This window comes from Vidua macroura, chromosome 2, assembly GCF_024509145.1.
Source record: "Vidua macroura isolate BioBank_ID:100142 chromosome 2, ASM2450914v1, whole genome shotgun sequence".
Lineage (NCBI taxonomy): Eukaryota > Metazoa > Chordata > Aves > Passeriformes > Viduidae > Vidua > Vidua macroura.
In genome coordinates this window covers 3,934,525-3,959,465 of record NC_071572.1, presented here as the reverse complement: position 1 = coordinate 3,959,465, position 24,941 = coordinate 3,934,525, and the positions used below count along the sequence as shown (strand labels likewise).

The 24,941-nt window shown below is 40.4% G+C and overlaps 1 protein-coding gene across 1 annotated transcript in view; it reads left to right on the top strand.

Annotated features, from left to right (window-relative positions):
* DSCAM (DS cell adhesion molecule) overlaps nt 1-24,941 on the top strand; it is a 446,151-nt gene that overhangs the window by 287,332 nt on the left and 133,878 nt on the right. Inside the window, exons 10-11 of the mRNA XM_053969848.1 lie at nt 9,182-9,301; nt 13,357-13,530. Coding sequence (XP_053825823.1) covers nt 9,182-9,301; nt 13,357-13,530 — 294 coding nt within the window. The remainder of the gene's footprint in view (nt 1-9,181; nt 9,302-13,356; nt 13,531-24,941) is intronic.

Genomic DNA, 24,941 nt, shown 5'->3' with positions numbered 1-24,941 from the left:
ATCCTTAAGGAATTATTCCCTAGTTTTCCAATATGCTTACTTTTTTAATGCTAGTATGCCCAAAAGTCAGTGGTAAACAGATTCATTACTTTTCTACTAGTTTTGATATAAATATTTCATTATTTTTTAAAATTTTACTGATTTTAATCTTGCTTAAGATTATTCAGTACAGGTGTCTATTACTTTCCTCATTTATTTAGTAATTCTTAAATGAAGTAGTCTAATTAACTACATGCATTTAATTATTCCTTTCTAAGATTTTCTGCTAATTTTAACCCTATTCCTCACTCTAATAATGATTTTCCTCACCTCCTCTTTTGCTGGAGAAGGGAAGGTTGAAAACCTCACATGTGTCTGCCCTGCTCAGAAATGCTGCACCTAAAACCAGCTGGGATTTCCCCTGTTTTTCAGCTGTAATTCAGCTCTGGAAGTGATGGGAATGAATCTCCAGCAACCCTGTGTGGGTTCCTACAGGCATTTCTTACTCCCATTTTTACCAGCTGAGAACAGGTTCTCTGCCACCACTGTCTGTCCTTGCCAGCACTGAGACCCACGAGTGTAGGGATTTCTGCTCTGTGCAGGGATTTCTGCTCTTTGTAGTGGTTTCTGCTCTGTGTAGGGATTTCTGCCCTGTCCCCCACTGATGGGGACAAGCCCTGCCATGCCCTCACTTCTCCTGGCTTTGCCTGCACTGCACTTTCCCTGTCTCTTGCTGTCTGTGGGTAATTCCTCCCCTGACCTCTGTTCCTGGGACACATCTGCCTCTTGCTGCCTTTTCAGGCATTAATCAGTTTTCCCCTCTTGTCCAGCTTCCCCTCTTGTCCCAGAGTTTTGGGAAGCCTTTCTCACCTCTTCCTCACCCCAACACCTCCATTTTCACCTCCACTTCCCCCTTGTATGCTTTCTGCTCTAATTACACCTCCTGAGGAGGTGTAAAAAATGCACGGACATGACAGAGAGAAGCTTCCCACTCTCTTATACCCAAGGGCTTGGAGAGCAATTCTGGATTCTGCAATTTTTAGGATGTTATGAAGGCTACATCATGTTCCCCCCCTTGCTTATCTTTCTGCCCATGTAATGCTTTGCAGAGCCTCCTTAAATCCTCTCCTCTCTCTCGCTGTCACTTTAAACGATAATGTTTTAATCAGTTTTGGATGTGCATCTGAGATAACAGCTCTCACTCAGAAGAAAAGGGGAAATATCATGTCTGACCTGAATTCTCTGCCAAAACCCTACCCTGACCTCTTTCCCTCGTACTGAACTGCTTCTGCTGCCTCATCCCACAGAGGTCAGAGCTCAAACAGCCACCAAAGAGTCACTGTGATCACTCCTCTGCATCCAACCTGACCTGTACACATTTCTAGTCAGACTTGTTTTCCTGCTGCCTGTTTATTCTCCAGGCTTTCTGATCCCTCCTCATCTTTTTGTTCATAACTGAAACATTATATTTTTCTAAATAATCTAAGTGGTTTACCTCCAAATACAGGGAGAAGTGGTGCTTTAACTCCTCTTGTCTCTAATCCCCATTGTTTGAGGGTTTCTCAGCAGTGTGCTTTAAATTTAAATGTTGGCTATCCTAAATGCTGGGAGATGTGTTCTGGGAAAATCTTATTTATGTGCACACTGTGCATTTTGATATGAGAGCAGACAGTGAATGGGAAAGGAAAATTAAGTGAAATATGACTGTCACCCACACAATCCCTTTTTCCTTATTCAGACTGTCCTTGTATTCATTTCAAAAGTAGACATTAAAACAGTGCAGGCCATTGTGTTTCCAAACTAAATGGGAATCCACATCATTTTACAGCACATGGGTAGGACTAGAAGTAGACTCTAAAGACAAGACATTCCTAAGGTGAGTGAAGAAACACAGGCCAACTGCTCATTGCTTCATTTGGATTATTAGTGAACACACAAATTTCTGCAGATTCCATACACAAACCTAAATTCATCATCTTTACATCTTCAGATATGTTTTCCTCAATATCTTCTGTCAGATCACATGGATCTGCTCTTTTTTAATCATCATATATTCCTGTTTTAAGTCTATTAAATAGATTTCTTATATTTGTCCTACAAATATTATTTTTCATATCTGAGCTGCACTGCCATTTTGCCAGAGGTGCTAAATGGCAAAAGGAAAACAAGAACTGGTTTCTTAAATTCTTGGCAAATCTTCACGGTTCCAATTATTTGGTGCTTTATAAAAGCAACCAAGTGGTGATGAGAAGCCCTAAAAACACCCGGCCAGCAAGGCTGGCTTCTCTCTGTGTTAAATATCAGAGGAAGATGATGGCCAGCTTCCACAGCATCTCACAGGAGATGGAAGGCAGCAGCTGAGAGAAAGGGAGACAACAAAGCTTTGGAGCACCTGGGTGAGATCATCTCAGGGCAATCTCAGCTCTCTCTGAGCCCCTTGGTGACAACCTAGAAATGAGACAGAGCCAAATTCTCTGGACTGTCAGAGCTTGGGGCTGTCAGTGCTTCTCTCCACAAATTATTGGCTAATTTTAGACTAATTGGAAGAGGGGAAAACACCTCCAGTGGAGCTGAGCTCTGCAAACTTCATATTAAGAAGTGATTGATAAGAAACATTGGGTGTAATACTAGAGAATCTAAACAGGCAAAAGCTTCTGCCAACACAAGAATTCTTCCAACTGGCATCTCTCCTCAAGCACAAGATACAAATCCACAGAAAAGCAGGCTTGATTAGTCCCAATGTTTATGGAATATCTTTTGAAAGTTCAGTAGGAAGTGAGTAAGAACAGGACTTTCCTTCTCAAAATCGTAGGCGCTTTCAGATCCTGGTCTGCAGATCTTCTGGAAATGCATTACAAATTTGGCAGCTAGAAGGGCTTCTCAAAACCTCATTAATAATAATAATAATAATAATTTCTTGGCACACTCTTGGTTTGCTAGTCATGCCAATAAGAAAAAGGAAAGGATAGGAGCCTGTCATGAGAGCCATAGATAGAAATGAGGAAAATATCTTCTCTGTCAACTACTTAAATCATCACAAGGAATTAATCAAGACTTTACTCATTAAGGTTGTCGTCTAAGTGTGATTAAAAATCTATATACACTTTATCATGTGTTATTAATTTCTGTAGTTTCCTAAAATGAAGTACTTATGAAATAAAATGCAGTGAAAAGAATTCCAATGGGTAACCAAAAAGAAAAAAACGATAAATGTATTATGAGTTCAAAATTTTTCTGATGCTACCAGCAAAGGGAATTCAAAGATAGTAGTGGATAAATAAATCATGATGTTATATGTGCTGTTAGTGAACACATCATAAGTTAAAATTGAGATAAGGTCTTTAGATACCTAATAACCCCCCCATCATGCATTTAGTGCATTAAATGTATTTTCATTTTGCACTTGCCTGGGGTGTTGAATATAATTAGATAGTTGGGCACACAATGAGGAGTCCCTGAATTTTCCAGATCGTAAGAGAGAGTTTCCACCTTTTTTGTGATGTTTGGTGGTGGTGCTGGGGTGATGCAGCAAAAGCAGTTTGGGACAGGAAAGCAGGGAGGGAAGATTTAAGGTCAGAGCTGGTGTCTAAACTCATTTACCTTCTTTGCTGGTGTTTACACTGTGGCTTTGAAGATAACTTCTAAAGGATTCACTTATTTAATGTATTCATTAGACAAACCTGATCAACACAAACCACCAGGGCACGGTGTCATTTTGCAAAAGTACATCTTTTTTTCTTGAGCTGCAGAGCAAATGGTTTCACTGAACCAGCTAAATCGACCCCTTAGGTCCAATGGCCAAATTTAATAACTGTTCATCTTTACTAAAGTACAGTGTTTAACGATCTCATTCATTAATACATCAAGGGTTGCTTTGGCTGATTAAATTTCCTCCATCATTTTGACAGTGAGATCCAAATGTGAAGTACAAATATTCCATGTAAAAATGAAACACTGCATTCCAGGCTGATGCCATAGATTATTTCTTAACTCACTCCAGCAGCCCACCAGAGGAGCTTGTGTCAGGAGCCTTCAGAATTACTCTCCAGAGGGATTCACTGATCTCTGGGAGCCAGAAGTGCTTGCATGGATTTGAAATCCGGGAAGGAATGTGTGAGTTTGGCACCTGGCTCCTGGCAGGTCAGGAGGGATTCTTGCATGTGCACAGAGCAGATTTAAACCAGGGAGTGGATGTGGGACCACAGGGATCTCATGATGTTTAACCTCACCAAGTGCTGGTGCTGCACCTGGGTCGGGGCAATCCCCAGGATCCATCCAGGCTGGGAATGAAAAGATGGAGCAGCTCTGGGAGAAGGATTTGGGGGTGCTGAACCCTGTTCTGATTCACTCTTTGTTTTCCCTCAGTGAGAGCCTGAGACTGATAACCATAATATTGACTGAAAATACCTTTTTTTTTGGTTATTTTATCTCTCTTTAACCTTTTACCTCCTTTGAGTTCACCCATTAAAGAGTTGGCATCTGTCAACTTATGGCTCTTACCCTAAATAATTCAACAGCTCATTTCTCACCACAGACCTGTGGGCTGCACTGAATGAAGGCCTACCAGAAACTCACTCTTAAATAAATTTTAAATTCCCTCCTTCACAGGCTCAAGGAACTGTGCTGCTGAGACAAGGAGGGTGATAAAAGTAGAACTGTTCAGCCACATACATGAGTAATTTCAGAGAGTTTCTGAAATTGTTTACTTTTTTCTATTAACTCAAACATATGAGACAAATTAACTTGGTTAAATTCTTGCTAAGCATATTTTCTTTAAGGGCTAATGATCTCCTAAAAGATAATGAAAAAGTGAACGTAGGTTTATCATCTAAATCTAAGTATCAAAATCTAGCACAAGTTTTTAACAGCACTGTGTCCTGAACTAATGCAGCACTTAGCTCAGAACAAGTTATTAAATTGAAATAAAATTGAGAAGCAAACAAGCAAGAAGGAAAAAAAAATGTCAAGGTCTGCCCTGTTTGATTTTTCATCATTTATATAAGAAGAAAAATCCTCTTGCTTTACCTAGACAGCAATACAGAAACCACTGACAGGGGATTGAATGAGTAATTTTATATTGTTGTGGCATCTCTTCAGATTCCTATTGACAGTCTTAAGACTAAGTGGCAAGGGTTTGTGTCTCCAAAACCAGAGCAGCAGTTGGCATTTTTATAACCAGTCCTAAAGGATGGCCAGAGCTTTACCAAACATAGAAACTGTTTCTATTACTGGGTGTGGGCTGAGTTTTTTCAAGTAAGTTTTCTTTATGGATCCAAAGAAGGAAATTCTCTGATTTCTGATGATAGACCTCATCTGGAGCTGCAGAGCAAAATTTAACTTTGGCAGTTACCATTCTAGTATTTTCCTCTACTGAAAGTAATAATTAGAATTGAGAATATCGACTATCTGAGCAAAAACTTAGGTTTTATATATAACCAAAAATACGGTGATATCAATGTGATGAAAAGCCTTGTTCAGAGTTTGTCAGTGTTAAAGACACAACATATCATGGATATCTCTGTGAGTTCTTAAAAGATGTGGAAAAATGTGGCAGAATTTCCATAAAAAAGCCCAAAGAATATTTCCACTTGGCATCCATCCTTTTTTTTCTATATGTGCTCAATGGGATCACACAAAAAATATGTTTTAGCAGATAACTTTAATGCAAATAGTATTTTAAAGACTGAATGCATTTATTCTATACTAAGCAGTCTTGCTTAACTTTTTCCAGAACTTTCTGCATATGTCTGCTCATTTAATTAAACAATTTCCTGAAAATTTAGCATTTCTTGCCAGTGTCATCCATAGCAAATGAAGAATATAAAAAAAATGTTTTTCAAAGAGAAGGGAAATAAAACAAATTACAGAAATTTTGTATTGGAAGACAGATATTAAAAGACATTTTGCTCTTCAAACTCTTCAGTGGTAGAGGAGGACAGTGATGATCAGTCACTCCATTGCATCTTTTGTAATAATTTACCTGTAAGAATGGTGGGTTCATGGTTTGCATTGGTTTTTTATCCCTCTTTATGGATAAGCACCTTGTAATTGATTTTTCAGAAGCTGCAAACACAAATTTACTCACAGCTACCGAGGTGAAACAAGCTGATGCCACCATGCCAAGTCGTACAAAATCAAATCTATTTGTGCAACTAACTGTGCTTTTCACCTGCCTTGGAAAATACCTCATTGTGTGTTTGGGGATGAAACGAACACAGGACAGTGAGAAAGGAGCTACTGAAGCAAATGTTTTCTCTGAACACATAATTAGAACAGGATGGGTGATTGCCCAGATCTGTTGCTGCTGGGATTTCACGTTTGATGTTTGCCTATTGTGAATTAACATAACCTACAATAAAAGTTTCTCAGCGTGGCAGCCATTTGGAAAGCAACAGTGTTTGCCAGCAGTAAATATATTTTCTGGTACAGAGGTATCTCTTGCCTCTACCACTGCTGGTTCCTTCTGTTTCTTGTAGCCGTGTTCCAAAGAGCATTTCTGTAGTTAGGCAATAAACAGCTTTGCATTTTGGCCATAGTGAGGAAAAGGTCCAGTTAGGGGGATGTCTTGGTTTGAAAGACAAGTGTCTGCTAAGGAAGGCAGGAGCCTCCCCTGAAATGGAAAATATAAACCCCCTCCCTCTGAATTATTACAATTTTGAAATTAAGGGGCTCTCAGGCAAAGATATGGGAATAGGAATAACAGTTTTTATTAGGGAAGAAAATAAAAATGAAATAAAAAATGCAGTAATACAAAACAGCACTGCCAGAGTCAGAGCAGGCCCTGGCAGCCTGTGGGTCAGGGTGGTGGCAGCAGTGCCATTCCATGGGGGCTCAGCCCTCCTGCAGTGCCAGCTGTGCTTCTGCTGGAGCAGGATCCTGGACAAGGCTGGAGTTTTCCTCTGGAGCTCCAGGGCTGCTGGAGATGGGCCTGGGCTTCCTCTGGGAATGCAGTGGGGAAGAAAGCTGCTCCTCTGGGAATGCAGTGGGGCAGAAAGCTGCTCCTCTGGGAATGCAGTGGGGCAGAAAGCTGCTCCTCTGGGAATGCAGTGGGCAAAGGCTGCTGTGGTGTTCCCCAGGTCAGATTGTATCCAGGTAGGAATGCTTGGCTCCTCCCCTGGGCAGAGCATCTCCCCATGGGATGATGGAATTTTCTCAGCCATGCAGGGACACTCACTGGCCATGAACAGAAGAGAATTAATAATTGATGGCCCATGAACAGAAGAGATCTCCTGGAGGGAGGATTGGCTGTGGGAGAGATCAAGAAAAAACTGCCCAATGAACAGCATAGAACTGCCCCAGCTCTGACAGATGGTGACAGAACACACACCCCCAGCCTAAGACAGGGGATTATTTGCCCTCCAGAGGACTGTTCTTTTTTAAAAAGCAGCTCTGTCTATGACTGTGGATTGAGAAAGCTGGAGGGGAGTCTGGATTGTGAAGGCACAGGGAGGAAGGCTCAAGCTGGTGTGAGGAGGGGTCTCTGAACCTGCACAGAGAACTTCCACAGACCTTCAACTCTGAGCTGTCCCACCCTCACCAACACTGCCAGCTCCTGTTTCTCTTTAAGGAAAACTTGGGGCACTGCCACAATGAGAGTTAATATTTGCATGAATTATGAGAGTGCTTATACTGAAAAAAACCTTGAGGCTCATATATTAGAGCATTGGTGCTTCTGCTGTGTTTCTGCTGCACAGATTTTCTCAATGGATAATTAGTCCCACATTCATGGGCATTAATAACTATTTCAGGCCCCAGGGAAAATATTTACAGTGCTGAGGTCCCCCTCTGTGCTCCCTTGCATTTTCTTGTGCTAAAACCTTTTACCAGACTTTCTTTCTTAATTTCTGGCACTTCTGGAGAGGCAGCTCAGGGGTGGAACAGAACAAGGATGGATGGTTGGATCCTTTGTTTTGTCTTCCTCAACTTTCAGACAAATTCAGCTCTGCCTGGACCTGGAGAACCTATGAGGCTTCAAATTCTGCAGTGGGATGAGGAGATCAAGGAACTATTAGGATGTCTCCTGTGCTGCCTTAGATCTCAGTGTGTTGCTGAACTCAAGCAAAAAAAAATTATTTGAGAAGAAAAAAGTGTGTCCCATGTTCAGTCACCCTCTGTGGCCTTGTGAGAAATGACAGAATGAAAAACATGTAGAATAAAACCACAATTAATTTGCTTCTTTTTTTCTTGGATATTTACACTTCCATGTTCTGAACCAAAGAGCAGAGGCTCAACAAAATACTGTGACCTTAACTGACCATAATACAACCATTAAACACTTTCAAAATTCAAAATTCAAAATTCAAGATTTTCCACAGTCTTCACAACTTTCAGCCTCTTTTTCATGATTTTGTCGAATGAGACTTGGACATTTAGAATCAGGCTTTCCTGTCAAAATTTTGGACCTAACATTGTCACAAGCTGTTTTCTTCATTGTGTACCCGTATTTGGATCATGCAGAGTTTTTCCCTGAGATAAGCAGATCTTATTTTATTTATGTATAAATAGGTACATGTGGAAGACTCACTGCAGTGGTTTTATGCTACTTTGGGATAAGTTTAATAATATGTGCACATTGATGCACTGAAATAAGATTTCTTATCAACTTAATGCAAGCAAACTGTGTTGAATCTCTCTCTGGCTGGTTGAAAGGCAAAGTCCCATCAGAAGTTATGGTTAAAGGATGCTCATTTAAATACAATGTGATTTGATTGCTAATAAAAGCATTATTTGCAAACGTTATTTATATTAAATAATCTAATTATTCTTTTTTTAAAGCTTGCTAGTTCACTGTTATAAAAAAGCAAACAGAAAAATTCTACTGTTCTTAGACATCTGACAAACCTACCTTTGGTAGAAAGTATTTATTTTCTGTCCACAATAATATGATTTATCTATTACTCCATTTTTAACCTCTCCCGTGTAAAGGTCTAATAAATTTATTTTGGTATAAACTTATATTTGGTAAAGACCGGTGTTTTTGTCATGCTTAGCAAGAAATACATTGAGGATGTGCACAGGAAGTGAATTATCTGGTAAAATCAACCTTAGTGTGTTACTGGATCACAAAAACCTGGGTTTAATTTTTGCTTTTCACTATGAAATGTTATAATTCTGCATGTGACTGCTCTGCCATTTTGAGATACCAAAAAATTGCCAATAAATTGCTGGAAATCTGATGGCTCCCTTTGCTCCCTTCCCACAGTGCCCCCCAGGTTTGTGGTCCAGCCCAGTGACCAGGACGGGATCTATGGGAAAGCCGTCATTCTCAACTGCTCTGCCGAGGGTTATCCCGTTCCTACCATTGTCTGGAAGTACTCCAAAGGTAGGATTCCTCTGGGGACCACTGGGGACAGGCTAATTCTGCCTTAATAACGTTCTACTCACCTGTAAATTGCTATTTTAATCTCCAAGTTGCCAGGGAGCAGCAGGGTCCAATGAGGGGCATACCAGTCGCGTTTTATTCCTCATAAATCATCTCCCCCAGTAATGGATTCTTTGATTCTTTTTTGCCAAGGTCAGGATTAAATGTGTGAGAGGGTATTTCTTGTTGGGACTCAGATGTTTATTAGTGCTTATCTCTATTATAGTCTCAAAAATCCTGAGTTCTGAAGCACTTCACTCCAACAAACTAAAAATGGAGCCCCATCTCTCTCTCTCTACAAGGCCTTTTAAGGATAAACTGTCCAATTAAGAAATGACACCCAAGTTATTTTCACTTTTAACCCAATAACCAACCACCCGTGCCCGCAATGAGGACTTTTTTATCCAATTCCACAAAACCACCCAAACCCAGGGAGAAGGAGGTGAAGAAGAAGGACCAGCCTCTGCCCTAAAGCCTCCACCCTAAAACCTCCATCTTGCTTTGTATCTATTCCTGTATTCTAAACCCTTAAACTCTGAGTTTCCCACCCTGTGATATCACACACTTCTATTCTAAGTCCACACCCACAATCCCACTTCTGTCGTTCCATTTTGGAAGCTTCTCCACGGCCTCAGGTCAGTGCAGTGTTCTCCTGGGGGTCAGTGCCTGGCAGCACAGAAAGCCCAAAATTCTCAGCAGCCGGGGCTCCAACACCCCAGCACAAAGTGCTGGTCACTGTCCCAGACAAGGCTGAGCTGGATGGACTTTTGCTCTGCCCTGGAGATGTCCTGGCTGTGCCTGTGAGCCCGTGTCAGCTCAGCAGGCAAGGGATGAAAGGAATGGCTGGAAGAGAACAGACACGGCTTTAATTAAAACAACCAACAAGGTTCACTGGCAGCATTTGGCTGCTTTTTTTCCCCCCACTTCAAAATTTGTGCTAACATGGCCAATCACATCTTTTCAGCAAAGAAGGAAGGTCAGGTAGCATTAACATAAGCAGTAATTCAGTATGAGCTTTACATAATGCTTTAACATTTTCTCCTCGTGTAACAGAACATTAAAGGTGGCCCCACTTGACCCTCAGTAACCATAGGAAATTGACTGCTTTTTAGTTAAAATGGGCTGCCTGATAGATTGTGTCTTCTGGCCAGCTGTCTTCTGGTAGGTTTTAGCAAAAAAAAACATTTTCTGCAAACTCTGTACCCAATCTAAATGAGTTAACTCCTTAAAAAACAAAATGAGGTGCTGTTGAGAACAGATCTTTATGTAATGCTTCATGTAATTTTTGGTTTTCTTAGGATCTAGGTCCAAATTGTATTTGAAGAAAAAAAGAGTATGAGAAAAGTTCATGTTAAAGACTATTGGTACTCTTATTGATAATTTATGGTTTGTTGCAAGGGTGCAGAATTCCAAATTCCAATAATCTCAGTGGTATGTGGGATTTAAATTCTGAATATAGGACACAAAGAGCTAATTCTGGTTTCTTCTGTTTGTGTGCTGAAGGAGCACAAGCCAAGCATCTACAGTTGTAATTAACTGTAAGGAGATAAATAACCCATCTTGGAATGGTGGAATCATAGAATAGTTGGATAAATCCCCTTTCAGACTCATCCACACAGATGTACGGGATAAGATTCTCTCCTGCCCAGGAAGGACTTTGGCTGCAATAGCACTAAAAAGATGTGCACAGATTAAGAAATCTGCAAACTGCTGCACAAATTTTTCCAGTAGCTTTCCTCAGGAGTATCAGCCCTTTCCTTTCTGTGAACACTAAATTGTTCTCACAATTTTTCATGTGAAGGAACACAGGAAGTGAGTGGGCAATCAATGGCAGGCATCTACAGTTAGTAAAGCATAAATGTGCATTCCAGCTAAATGACAGGAAAAATTTCTTGCTCAAGGAAAAAAAATGACAAAAGGAAAAGTGGGACATGCATAGGACTACAATAGGGGAAAAATCATCAATGGCAACTGAATTTTGTAAGAAAACATAATCATTTTAACATTTTTAAGTTCATAGTATTGATCACCAGGCCTTCAGTGTAGACGTAAGTTCCCAGAGCAAACTCTTCTAGGACTAGAAGTGGTTTTCATATGCATGTCTGGTTTTTTTTGGTTTTTTTTTTTTTTTTTTTTTATATTCTAGATGTTGTATTCATTCTAGCTCACCATGTTACACTAAATAGTTCCACATAATATTCATTCACCATATTTCCTCTGCGTTGGCTCAGCCAACTGTTTATACTGATTAATGCTGACAGATATTAACTTTGTGTATAGAAAGTGGTGTAAGAGAATTCCATTGAAGAAGAACACCTTTTGACTTTCCTGAAAAATCCCATGTCCTGCTGCCAAAGTAGGTTGTAAACCCCTTTTTCACAAGAAATGTGTCTTAATATACATTTAGGGAGTCTTTACTGTTGAAGGAACCTGAACTTGTGGTGACAGTACAGCAGGATCCTGTTTCCTGTTCCCTAAATAACTCAGTATCTTATTTCCAAGGAAAAGTATATTTTTTCTTAAAACTTAATACAAAAATCTTTAGCTTCCTGTTTTTATGGACCTTCCATTTTTACAGTGCTGCCAAAAATGTCTGATCAGTGGTCTGAGCTTTTTTGGTTTTTATTTGTTTCATTTTGGTTTGTTTTTTTTTTTTTTTTTTTTTTTTTTTTTTTGTGGATTTTTGGAGTTTTTTTTAATAGTCTCAAAAAATCCTGTCTACAAACATGGCAGAACAGAGATTTTTTGTGTCACCAGTCCATCAGCTGTAGCAGGAAACAAGAGGAACAGTCACTGATGTGGTTTTCCATGTTATCCAGGGTTTCATAAACAAGGGCCTAGAGGTCCCCTGAGTGTGCCATGTTTACTACAGCAGACATCCCTCTCAGTCATAAGAAATTCATTTGCTGCTTGCATTAGGGATGCATACTGCCATGACCGTTCAGCTGTAATTGTCAATAATTCATCAGCCTCTAAATGTACAACAAATGTGCCTTTTCACCCATGAAAGGGCCGAAAATCTTCATTTCCTCTCTCCCCCTTCCTGGTTCTTCTGCTTTGTGCTCCTTTTGCCCCTTTAAAATGGGCAAATTGTTGCTGCTGTTGCATTCCTTCTTTTCATGCAATGAATTCAGTTCGGATAACTGTCTTGGTTTGAAAAGAAAGGTGTCTGCTAAAGAAGGCAGGAGTCTTCCCTGAAATGGAGAATATAAACCCCCTCCCTCTGAATTATTACAATTTTGAAATTAAGGGGCTCTCAGGCAAAGATATGGGAATAGGAATAACAGTTCTTTACTAGGAAAATTAAAAAGAAATACAAATGTAATAGTACAAAAAGAAAACAAACCACTGCCAGAGTCAGAGCAGGCCCTGGCAGCCTGTGGGTCAGGGTGGTGGCAGCAGTGCCATTCCATGGTGGCTCAGCCCTCCTGCAGTGCCAGCTGTGCTTCTGCTGGAGCAGGATCCTGGACAAGGCTGGAGTTTTCCTCTGAAGCTCCAGGGCTGCTGGAGATGGGCCTGGGCTCCCTCTGGGAATGCAGTGGGGCAGAAAGCTGCTCCTCTGGGAATGCAGTGGGCAAAGGCTGCTGTGGTGTCCCAAAGCCTCAGATTGTATCCAGGTAGGAATGCTTGGCTCCTCCCCCTGGGCGGAGCATCTCCCCATGGGATGATGGAATTTTCTCAGCAATGCAGGGACACTCACTGGCCATGAACAGAAGATAATTAATAATTGATGGCCCATGAACAGAAGAGATCTCCTGGAGGGAGGATTGGCTGTGGGAGAGATCAAGAAAAAACTGCCCAGTGAACAGCAAAGAACTGCCCCAGCTCTGACAGATGGTGACAGAACACACACCCCCAGCCTAAGACAATAACAAACCACCCTGTTCATTCTGATGATGTCAAAAGCCGTTTTCACTGCACTGAGCCTCTAAGAACAGGAAGATGTATCTTGTCCCTTGTTAAAAATAAAGACATGAGATGCTTTTTAACCATTCTCCACGGGTTTCTTGCTGCAGGTGCCGGGGTTCCCCAGTTCCAGCCGATCGCGCTGAACGGTCGGATCCAGCTGCTCACAAACGGCTCCTTGCTGATCAAACATGTGCTGGAAGAAGACAGTGGATACTACCTCTGCAAGGTCAGCAATGATGTGGGAGCAGACGTCAGCAAGTCCATGTACCTCACTGTTAAAAGTAAGAACTGAAACGCTTCTCTGTGATCCAGATATTGCCATTGAGTGAAAAAAGGCTTTACTGCGTCCTTAGTTTGGAGGGAAGGGAAGGGAAGGGGGTTGGGATGGAAGAGGTCGGGTTTGCTGGTTTTTGATTTAATTTTGGCTTTCAGCTGCGTGTGGTAGGACCTGGAAGTTAGGACGGTTAATAAAAACCTTTTTTTGGTAGAGGAAGAAAAGTAAATTTGTACCAGGTCTGAAAGCTGTCCCTGAGTCATGAAGGGAAAATAAGAAAGTTGTTCAGGGGTACCAAAAAAAAAAAAAAAAAAGGGAGAAATACTCACAGAAATTGTCATAAATCTCAGAAGCTGAAGGAAATGTGGATTAAAAAGATACTTTATCAATTCTCAATGTATCATAGATGGAAACTATAGGTACAATTACTATAGGTAGATATCACAAGATATTGCAACATACTCTAAGATTTTACAGATACAACCACAGTAGTTATTTTGACTTAGCCAGGTAATTTTTGGAAAATCCATCTAATTGCACAAGCTCAACCTACCTGTACTTGCCAGGCACAAGAGACAAAAGCAGTCAAATTTTCAAGTGCATGTCAGCTATAATTCCTAGAAACATCAACACAGTTTAGAAAATAGAGGAAATATAATGGGGAAAAAAGGTGTAGAGATAATATAATTTCTCTCACTAGAGAAAAAAAGAGACTTAACACATCAGTGTGCCAAATATTCCTGGATGACCTGTCAGACCAGTATTGAAGGAGGTTACCACACCATGTACTTTCATGTTTGTAGGGTTTTTGAAGATTTACAGAATGCTTTGAAGTTCTGGGATGCCAATTACCTTGAAAAAGTTCTGCCCTTGAAAGTAAAAGGATTTTTTTTTTTTTCCAGAAAGGAGGAAAATAGAATTTATTCTCTATTGGAGAGTGCACTTTAGACCATTACCGTGTAGGTTGAGGGGTGTTGTTTGTTGTTGAGAATTAATAACTAAGTTATTTTAAGAGTGTCAAACATTTGCAAGTCCCAATATCTCAGATGTCCCCTCCACTATAATTTACCACAGTGACTTCATCTTCTAAAAAACAACATGATGACCCCTCCAGCAAATATATGAATTGGACATTTTTTCTGCAGGCTGGTTGAAGTTCCAGCTTCTGTGGTTTGCAGAACCGGCTATTTTTGGGCAAATCTTCACTTGCAGGAGCGAGGCACTGCTGTAATATTCTACCAAGAGCCAGCTTCCCTCTGCTTGGCAGCCGTGCACGCTGCTTGTCTGATCACTGCATGCAGTTTCATGTGTGATAAAAGAGCATCCCTTATCAAATAAGAGCAGGAGCTTCCCTGGGGAGCCAGCTGCTGTTTGAATCTAATGAAAACCCCTCTGGCTCTGAGATAGCAGGGAGCAGCCTGTGCCCCTCACACACCCATGCTGACACCAGTCCACTCCAGAGCTCTGGGAGAGTGCTGGGGTGTGCGTGGAAGGGGCAGAGCTTTAGCTTCCTTCAAACACTCCTTAAGGACAAGATGCTCTGGTGAAATGAGCTGCATTATGGCTGGATCCCCTGTTCTGGTGGTATGGTTGTGGCTCATAATGTTTGTACCTAGTCAGGTGGACTGACTCCAAAGTGAGGGCTTGGATTTGCCTTTCATCTCTCTCGTCATTCACTGTTTCCTTTTTCTGTGTGGTTATTCAGGATCCTGTTCCTGGACCTTAAATTTAGTCCTCCTCTAGATAAAAAACCTTGGTCTTCCTTCATGAAACTCATGGTATTCTTGATTAGTTGATCCTTCTCCACAAGGTCACCCTAAATGCCTTCTTTAGGCAGATGTAGAGGGTGAGACCTGGCCCATGCAGTTGTTTCTGGGTGACAGAGTTGGTAAGTAAGAAACAGCTCCCAAAACATAAACAAGGATTAGCACTGATGAATATTTTTGTGGTTTCCTTGTGACAAATTGCCTTCCCACCTTCCTTCAGTCTATTTATGGGTTATCCAAGAGCAGTAGCTCAAATCTGATAGAAAAAGCAAAGTGGCTTAGATGGATTTGGTCACTGATCATGAAATTAGACTGGCCCTCAGAAAGAAAAACATGGCAGCAGTCCCTTTACACCTAATTCCTTCACTTCTAGTTCCCTGTGCCACAAATGCCACATGCATGCAGGTGCTAACCACTGATGGCATCACTGAACTTGGAAATAAACCCACTCGTGCACAGGAGATTCTTCTCCTCCATGTCTGATAGAAGTTTTTACCTACTCTGTTAGTAACTCTGCTGGATAAAGTTTTACCTTTCATAGATCTTATTGAAAAAATCTCTTAAATGAGCTGATGCTTTACTCCTCCAGAATTTCCACTGTCACCTGTATCGAAACAAAAAAGATATTGACCTTTGTTGTCAAAAGAGAGTAGGAGTTTTTTTGTTTCAGTAGTTCAGGATGAAAATTGATTTAATCTATTTCCATTACTTACTACCTCTAAAATGGATGGATTTTTTTTCTTAGTAAAAACCCATGTCAAGCTATAAACCAGCTTGGCTTGCTTAACAAGACCCTTAGTGCTAAGGGGGAAATTGTAATAATTCCAAATATACATTTATTTAGTGCCTCAGTGTTTGTTGAGTGACAGCCTGGTGTCAGAGGAGCTGATCCAAATTCTTAACTTTGTAAGGAGCTGATCCAAATTCTCATGCAAATGGGAGATTGCATGAGAAGGGAGTGCAAAAAAAAAAAAAAGAGGAAAGGAAAAGAAAAAAGAAAAGAAAAAAGAAAAGAAAGAGAGGAAAAGAGAGGTTTCAGGAATACCATCAGAAATGTGAAAAGAGCAAGCTGCCAGCATCAATGATGAATCAGGAACCACAGGGCAGAAAATTTTCATTTATCACCTATTATCCTACTCACTTTCTTTTCAAGGAATGGACATAAAAATCATGACCAGTGAATTTTTCTCTTCTTGTGATTCAAGGATTAGTAGTTCCCAAATTCCATATTCACTAAGACACACAATAATAAAAAGTTATGAGAGATCTGGAACAAGGAATCTAGTGCTGTCTTGAGAAATGACTCCTGGTGCTTGGGATGAGAAGACTTCTGAAGAATTTCTATAAAGGATAATGAGCCTTTAACATGAAGGGAAGAACTAAAATTATTTAAAGGTTGCCTGGGATTCACAGGGGAAGAGATGACTGCTTAAAACAGACTGCCTGCCTTCATCTGAATAAATGTCACACTTCCTAATTCCACTTTAGGGGTTGTATATAACATGATAGAATGGTGTCCTGAAAAAATTACCTCCTGAAAAGCAAGCTTGCATTAAGGCATGCATTTTCCTGTGTAAATAATCTGTTGGAGGCAACCATGTTAGCCCTGCCCCTTCTTAAATCTATCACTTCTTTTTGTGACAGTGTGGAGCCTCACAAGTTTTAATCTGATCATCAAAACATTTCCAGCAAATCCTGTCTGCCAAGAAAAGAGAATTGCTTCATTCACTTTCCCCTCAAATATGCTTCTTAGCTATTGGCATTATGTGTGTTTAATACATAAACCTAAAGCTGTCAGTCAGATCCACAGCTCCTTCCAGCAGGAACATGCTAATCCCAGCTAATTCTTTCAATGCCAAGTTTTCCTAGGAAAAAAAAAAAAAAACCAACTTTAAAAATTGTTGCCTATGACAAGAGCTGATGGAATAACAGGAGAAGAGGCTGATGGTGAAAGGCAGCCTGGTAAAACTGGTAAAACGTGGAGGCTGTTCCTGCACCACGTCTGTTCTGCTGCCCCTTCCTCTCTTACACTGCTGCTTGCCCATGTTGACCGTGACCTCCTCCAGGCCAGATTTGTTCTCACCATATTCAGACAACTCATGGAGCAAAGAGAACTCAATCACACATGCTACTGCAAAAGAAATAAAATATAACATTGGTTACAAACACAAATAAACCCAGAAGATGCTTGTGGATGGAGACTGAGTGGCGTGGAGCTCTTTTCTCCTCTTCAGGCTAACAGTTGTTCCACCATATGGCTGAAGCACTGCAGCATTTGTTTATTGAGATGGATGGAAAGCTCTGCCTGTGAAGCTTTATCCAGGCAGGATAAAGGGACAATTTCCATGTGACCAGAGTTTGCTCTGCTGCGACACCAGCAGCAAAGCCAGCAAGCTGTGATGGAGAACTCACTGTGCTCTGCTCACCAGGGTGCCTCTAAATGCTCATTTTAGTCTTTGGGAAAATAATTCCTTGCTGAGAGCACGGGAATGTTGAGATCAGCCCGGCTGCTACTTTTGTTTGTGTATAAAAGCCAATTTCTCATTAAAATGCATGTATCCCACAAGGTGTCAGTAAGGGTGGCATTGCGTGTTCTACATGTGCAAAGATAGATTATCCATGATATGTGGTAAAGAAAGCTTAAAATCACTGTCTCTAATACCTCAAAAAAACACTTATAAGAAGGACAGCAATAATATTATGTCAAATTCACCCGAGCCCAGTTTTTTTGGTATTTCTTAATCTTTCTTTGCTCCATTTTTCTCATAGTCCCATGGTCTGTAAATACTATTTTCTGTGGAAAAAAGAAAACAAGACAAAAGCTCCCTTCTCTTTTTGTGTGCCCTGATTTACTGCTTTCTTTTTCTGACATTCTGCCATATTTTTTTTTTAAAAAAAAGCTTTTTCATTTATTTGATTCTTCATCCTTATTTTGCAGTTATCTCAAGTACGGTACACTTTTATGAAATGGACAAAGTTAGCCAAAATTGGTTAAAATTTCTAGCTAGATGGCTTGCATGTGTCCTGAGAATGAAAGAGTGGGGCAAAGGCAAAAAAAACAAAAAATAATTTCCTTGAATTGCAGCTCCTCTCATGCCCCAATCAGAGCATGAGCTGATGAGCTGCCCTTGCCCACCTTTGCCCTTGCCCTTATGACAGGCAGCTCTCTCCTTCTTTTACCACCAATTTCTTGGTAATCAAAGGTAATTAAACATGAAGTTGTGAATAAACTGCCCAACTCCATGTCAGCGGTGATGAACTTAATGCCCTTTATGTTTTAATTTTTTGTCCCTGCCCATAGCAGGGGGGTTGGAACTCAATGATCTTTAGGGTCCATTCCAACCCAAAGTGTTCCATGATCCTATAACTCTAATTGTTTATTTTCACAAATCTAATTGTTCATTTTCACAACTCGGATTGTTTATTTTCATGAAATGCACAGTCTAAAAGACGCCATGAGTGAATCGTGGAACCACAAGAGCTCTCCCTGGATGCAAGCGCTCCCTCTTGTTAACAAAACAGCCCGGTTCTTTCCCTAACGAGGTCCTCCCACAACGAGAAAGGAACAGGGGTCTAAATGCTGTTCTCTGCCTCTTCAAACTGCTGGCACAGCTTTGATTTAGGGACTTGCACTTTAATCACCCATCATGTGTCATTACCCCGACAGGCGGCAGCAGCCGCCAGACGCGAGCGCCGATAAATTGCGCCGAGAATCGCTGGAGCGATCCTTTGTTGATTTTCCTTTACAGCTATTCCATGGCAGATCAGCTGTCATAACAACACAGCGCCTCTGGCAACAGAGGGAAATTAAACATGAAGCATGTTCAAGGTAGCTGGTAGAAGGCTGGAATATCCCTTTTCTTCCGTGCCTTCAGATGCTCCCTGCTCCTCGCGGTAACGCCAAGCCCGTGGCAATTCTCTTGTAAGATAATTGCCAGATGTGCTGCAGCACAAATACTCAAGTGGGTTTGTATGCAAATCTTTGCAATGCTCTCATTTAAGGAGGAGAGGAGAGGTAAGAACCTCTCTCTCTCTCTATCTATCTCTTTTTCTTTTCTTTTGTTAATAAATATTTTTTGAACAATATAGCAGCCCTTTTTCTGGTCTTCAAGGCTGGTTGCACAGCAATGTTTCCAGCAGAAAGGTGAAGCAGATTTTTCCCCCACAAAGCACACACAGGCTCTGCTGTATCAACAGTACCATATTTATTGCCTTTTTTTTTTTTTTTTTTTTTTTTCCCAAAATAGCTGTCTCTCTCAGATTTTTGATGCCCAAATGGCAACATTCAAAAGGGAGCATGGGTGAGGTTTATTTTCAGAAGTTTTCTTTCTGGGGAAATTTTTATACTGGATGCAGACTATTGAGGCTTTCCTGAAAAGTAATCAGTTTAAGAAAATTGTAACAATTTAGTCTTTCAAATGCCTTCGCATCTTCGTGGTTTTTTGAAAGCCTCATAAGGGATGGGATTCAGCAGTTGCTGTTTTATTTTCTCCCTTTCTTGAAGAGATTAGTACTATAAAAATCACAGATATTTTAGCATGCTCTCCTTCCTCAACATTAATATTTCTTGTGTCCTGTCAAATTATCACTTTACTCACTTTATTTCTATCACTTTATTATTATGTGGCTCTCAGATTGCAATGAACTCTGTGTCCAGGTTTGGCCAGCTGTGGTCAGAAAACTCTGTGCCACAGAGATCATTTCAGACCAAGGGCTGCAGCTCCTCTGTCTCTGAACACTGCTGAAACAAGTCTTGAAAATAATATCTGATCTATTCCTTCAGCTGAGGTGGTGGTGTGGCAGGGACTGATACCAGCTAGACAGATAATCCATTCAAAATAACCATCACTGAGAAAGTACAAATGTCAGTATATTGTATTTGGCACGATTCTTCAAACCCTACTGTGCTCAAATGCAATAAGTGATAATCCCAAAATGTTCTAAGCTGGGAGGAAATATTCTGGAAATTATTCTTACTGGTGGTTTAGAATCATAGAATCACAGAATATCCTGAGCTGGAAGGGACCCACAAGGATCATCCAGTCCAACCTCTGGCCCTGCACAGGACAGCCCAAGAGTCACACCCTGTGCCTGAGAATGTTGTCCAAATGCTTCTTGAGATTCTTGGCAGGCTTGGGGCCATGACCACTGCCCTGGGGAGCCTGTTCAGTGCCCCAGCACCCTGTGGGAGAAGAACCTTTCCCTGATCTCCAGCCTGAACCTCCCCTGGCTCAGCTTCAGGCCTTTTCCTCGAGTTTTGTCACTGTTCACAATTTTTCTGCCCAGGGCAGAAGTTGTGCCTCCTGTGCAGGGGAATTGCTGGGCTCAGCTCCTGCCCATGGCTCCTGCACACAGGGACAGCCAGGGACAGCCAGGGACACACAGGGACACACAGGGACAGACTGGGACACACAGGGACAGACTGGGACACACATGGACAGCCAGGGACAGCCAGGGACACACAGGGACACAAAGGGACACACATGGACAGCCAGGGACAGCCAGGGCTGAGGCCCCTCTCACTGGGGCTCCTCTCCAGGCTGAGCAGCCCCAGCTCCCTCAGCCTTTCCTGGGCACGGAGATGCTCCAGGCCCTTGCTCAGCTCCAGGAGCTCCTGTCCCTGCTGTGCTGAAGAGAACACGGTAATTGCATTTGGACATTTGTCCCAGAAATTCTTGTCAGAACACACGACTCTTATAGAATAAAAATTCTTCAAATATATTTATTTCTGATGTTCTCTTAAAATTACAAAGTGTTTCTAAATCTCAAAGTCAGCTGCACAAAATAGGTGCTAATACAAATAGTGTTAGGACAGTGTTCTCCTAAGTTATTTCTTTTTTTCTTTCAATTCTTGTGATTCAGGAGTAATGACTAATTACTAACCATGCCCACAATCGAGTGTTGATGTTTACTGTTTACCTGAATCAAATGGGTTTCAAATGAAGCATGGATATAGGTTTAAAGTCTTGATTTTCCTTGAATATTTACCTTTATTTAATGCTTAGATCTGTACATTTACCTGGATTTTCATGCTATGAAACCTACTAATTTTTCTGAGTAATATTTTAAAATACAAGTGCTGCTGTGAATACATTAGTTTCATTTGTGAGGTGGGAGTTGTTTGCAGTGTGTTTGATGGGTTTAATATTGGCTTCTGGGGGAGGAAATGAATGCAGGATCTATTGCAGCTTATTTTTATATTTGCAATGTCATCAAAAGTTGGGTCTGTGTCTTGCTAACAAAGATTAAATAAACTTAAACCAAGAGAGCATTGTAAAGCAATTGTGGGATGTAAATTAAATTAGTGGGTATGTGCAGTACACGTGACTATTTCCACTTCAGAAAAGGTAGCTCTTACAGCACTGTCCTTTTCCTTTTCCTTTTCCTTTTCCTTTTCCTTTTCCTTTTCCTTTTCCTTTTCCTTTTCCTTTTCCTTTTCCTTTCCCTTTCCCTTTCCCTTTCCCTTTTCCTTTTTCCCTTTTCCTTTTTCCCTTTTCCTTTTCCTTTTCCTTTTCCTTTTCCTTTTCCTTTTCCTTTTTCCTTTTCCTTTTCCTTTTCCTTTTCCTTTTCCTTTTCCTTTTCCTTTTCCTTTTCCTTTTCCTTTTCCTTTTCCCTCATCTCTTTTTGTCTGTGCCAGTCTTGCCAGCTTTAAGGTGCATCTCATTTAGAAAGTAACCCTGTTCCAGCAGGACAAAGCCTCAGAGCTCCCCATTATTATTTTATATGAGTTTAGGATTTGCAGTATGCTGTCTGAACAGCCAAAATAGAGGGCAGAGTCTTAAATTATATTTCTTCATATATATCAGCTTCTTCTGCACTTAGAATTACTTAGCCACTGTCTTTTTCAGTAAAAACCTTACATTTCAAAAGGTTATTCACTCTTTTTGAAATTATTGAATGTGCTGTCATAGGACCTGCATCATAATTCTTTATAGTTTTTCATTTTTTAATTTCTTTATTAATATTTTTATCCTTCTCTTTGACTTGAGGAAAGAAAACCTAAACTGAGTTATAACAAAAATAGTAAAAATTATTTCACAATATCTGAAGAAATGTGGAGGACATAAACTACATTTGAGTATCAAGGGACACAGATGCCAAGTCAGTTACATTTTTCTGTATAATTCTCCTGCAGCAAAAGAAAACTGTATAAAAAGGTAGTTTATATGCAAATATTTTATGCTTAGGATAAGAGTTTATTTCTTTAAAAAAATGGTATCACATGTAACTATCTTCCAAAGATGATCTTTTACAACACCATCAGTGCAACTTTAAGTTTTTTTTAAGGAAAGCAATTTTGCCTTCAAACATAAAGAGTCTTTTTTTTTTTTTTTTTTGTAGTACTTTCTTTTCATCTTAAAAATAGTTTTCCAAAAATTGTGTGGTGGTTTTTTTCGTATTCCTCTGGGAAAATCTTACATTGGTGCCCAGTGTGAGAACAGTGCATAGAGTCTGTGATAATCAACATAAACAAGAATTAAATTTCTATCTGGGGCGGCTCACAAAAGGAATAGAAATGCAAGGTGGGAAGAAGAGCTGCCTGCAAGCTGAAGATGCTGCACTCAGGGCAATTTAAGGCAGAGCTTCCTACACCTCTTCCTGCTGTGCATGTCAGGCACAATCAGAAGAAAGGATTTGCAAATGCAGATTTTCTTTCAGCAATCTGTCTGCTTTGTGGGAAACGTTTCCTTCACCCCACACCCCTCCCTGACCATTGGGATTCACCCAGTGCATGTGAGCTCCCACCCTACTGCACATTCAAATATTTGTAGGGTATGAGATGCTTGAACAAATCTGAATATGCTGCTTTTATTAAAAAAAAAAAAAAAAATTAAAAGGAAGTGTCCACTTATGGCCATAGCAATTGATTTCTGCATGGCCTCACAGTATAGATAACTAAAGAAACAAAGAGCAAAGAACATGGCTCCATTTTTAGATAAATCTTATTAGAATCCTGCAGGGCTGAGGAATGAATCGATTTGGTCTGTCAAACCAGGAGATAATGAAAGAATGAGCTCTCACTGTTGGCCTAATTACTTATGATTAATCTAACCCCATCAATTTTTTTTTAACTGTCTCCATTAGGCCAAAGAATAATTATTCTTACATCCAATTTTTGTTTTCTTTTCCAATCCTGAGTTGGAATATTTGATCATGTAGGAACTGTGTTGTCCAGGCAGTTACGTATCTTTGTGACAATAATTTTAGATTCTCTGTCATCAGTTATTTGGTGTTTAGCTTCCACCTGGACAAATTCCTGCCCTGGGAAAGCAATGTTTTGTAATTTTATAGATGTAGGTGAGCACAGCACCAAATTCAGAAAGGAGAAATGATCTTTCAGGGAGGGAATAAATTTTATAGCTTCAAGCACTATTCTTGACGTCTGAAAGAGGTTTTTTCTTTTAAAATTCCCTTTTACAAGGTGATGTGTTCTCAGGTGATGGGAGCAACCCAGTGTGTGCAGGGATTGGCATTGACATTTAAACTCCCTGCTTTTACAAATGAAACTTCTGGTGAGATTTCCTAGACATAATTTTGCAAAAAAATGCTGTTAGGCTGTAAAAGATCTCTTGCAGTGTTTGATCTATGGAAATTAAAGGCCTCAATTACCAATATTTCTGTGTCCACGTGAATGAATGTGTGACCACTCACAACACAGAAATACAGAATCATTGAATGGCTTGAGTTCTGTTGGTGATTTGGTGACATTTAATCCCCAAAGTTAGATCAACCTAAAAAATGTATCTTAAATATTATGCTCCTACAGCCATTTTTTCATCAGAGCCCTGATTTATAGAAGTAGTGTGGACACAGTTGTCTTTCATGTGATCAGTGATCTGCTGAAGGATGCTTAGCAAAGAGGATGGCTATTGAGGAAATTAAATATATGTTGCTTAGATTTGGTTTAGGTTTGGGGGTTTTGTTGTTGTTGTCTTCAAATCTGGCTTAAACTTTCAAGAAAAAGTCCTCCAGCAAATGTTGTAACCCTTTGGGAATGAATGGTAAAGCAGAGATGTCAATGACCTGGCTTTCAGTCAGCACTGCAAATTCTCTCTGTTCTGTTTCCCCATCCTGAACTTTTCTCATATTAGTTAAAATAAACTCTAAAATCACATCATCAGTGACCTAACAGGAACATATTTCTACTAATAGACTTGCCATATTGATAGATATCAATCCTGTTCTCTTGCTTCCATTTCTTTCCTTGCAAAGGGCAAAGGATTCAAAGGATCTAATGTCATTTCTGAAAGTGAGATGGTATAAATTTGTGATCACAAAATCAGAAAGATACAGAAAACAGAGCTATTGCATAAGTCCATTTTCTTGCAAATCATCAGAGCAGTAGAAGGAGCATCTGTTAGATGATTCTTTTTCCTGGCTTTTAATTACTAGCCATTGATTTGGGTAATTGCCCACAGGTACACACACAATAGTGCAGCAGGATCTTATTTCTGCAGTCTTATCTCAAAACTGGCTTTTAAAATAAGTGCCTGTTACTGTGAGTGCTCTGCAAGAAAGCAGCACTCTGCTGTATTTTTGTCTTACTTTGCAATGCAACCTAAATGTTGCATTTACAACTGGAAGGAGCTGGCTCCGTGCCATGCACTTACAGCCATAAACCCACACTCTGAGCAAGGCAAATCTCCTGCTA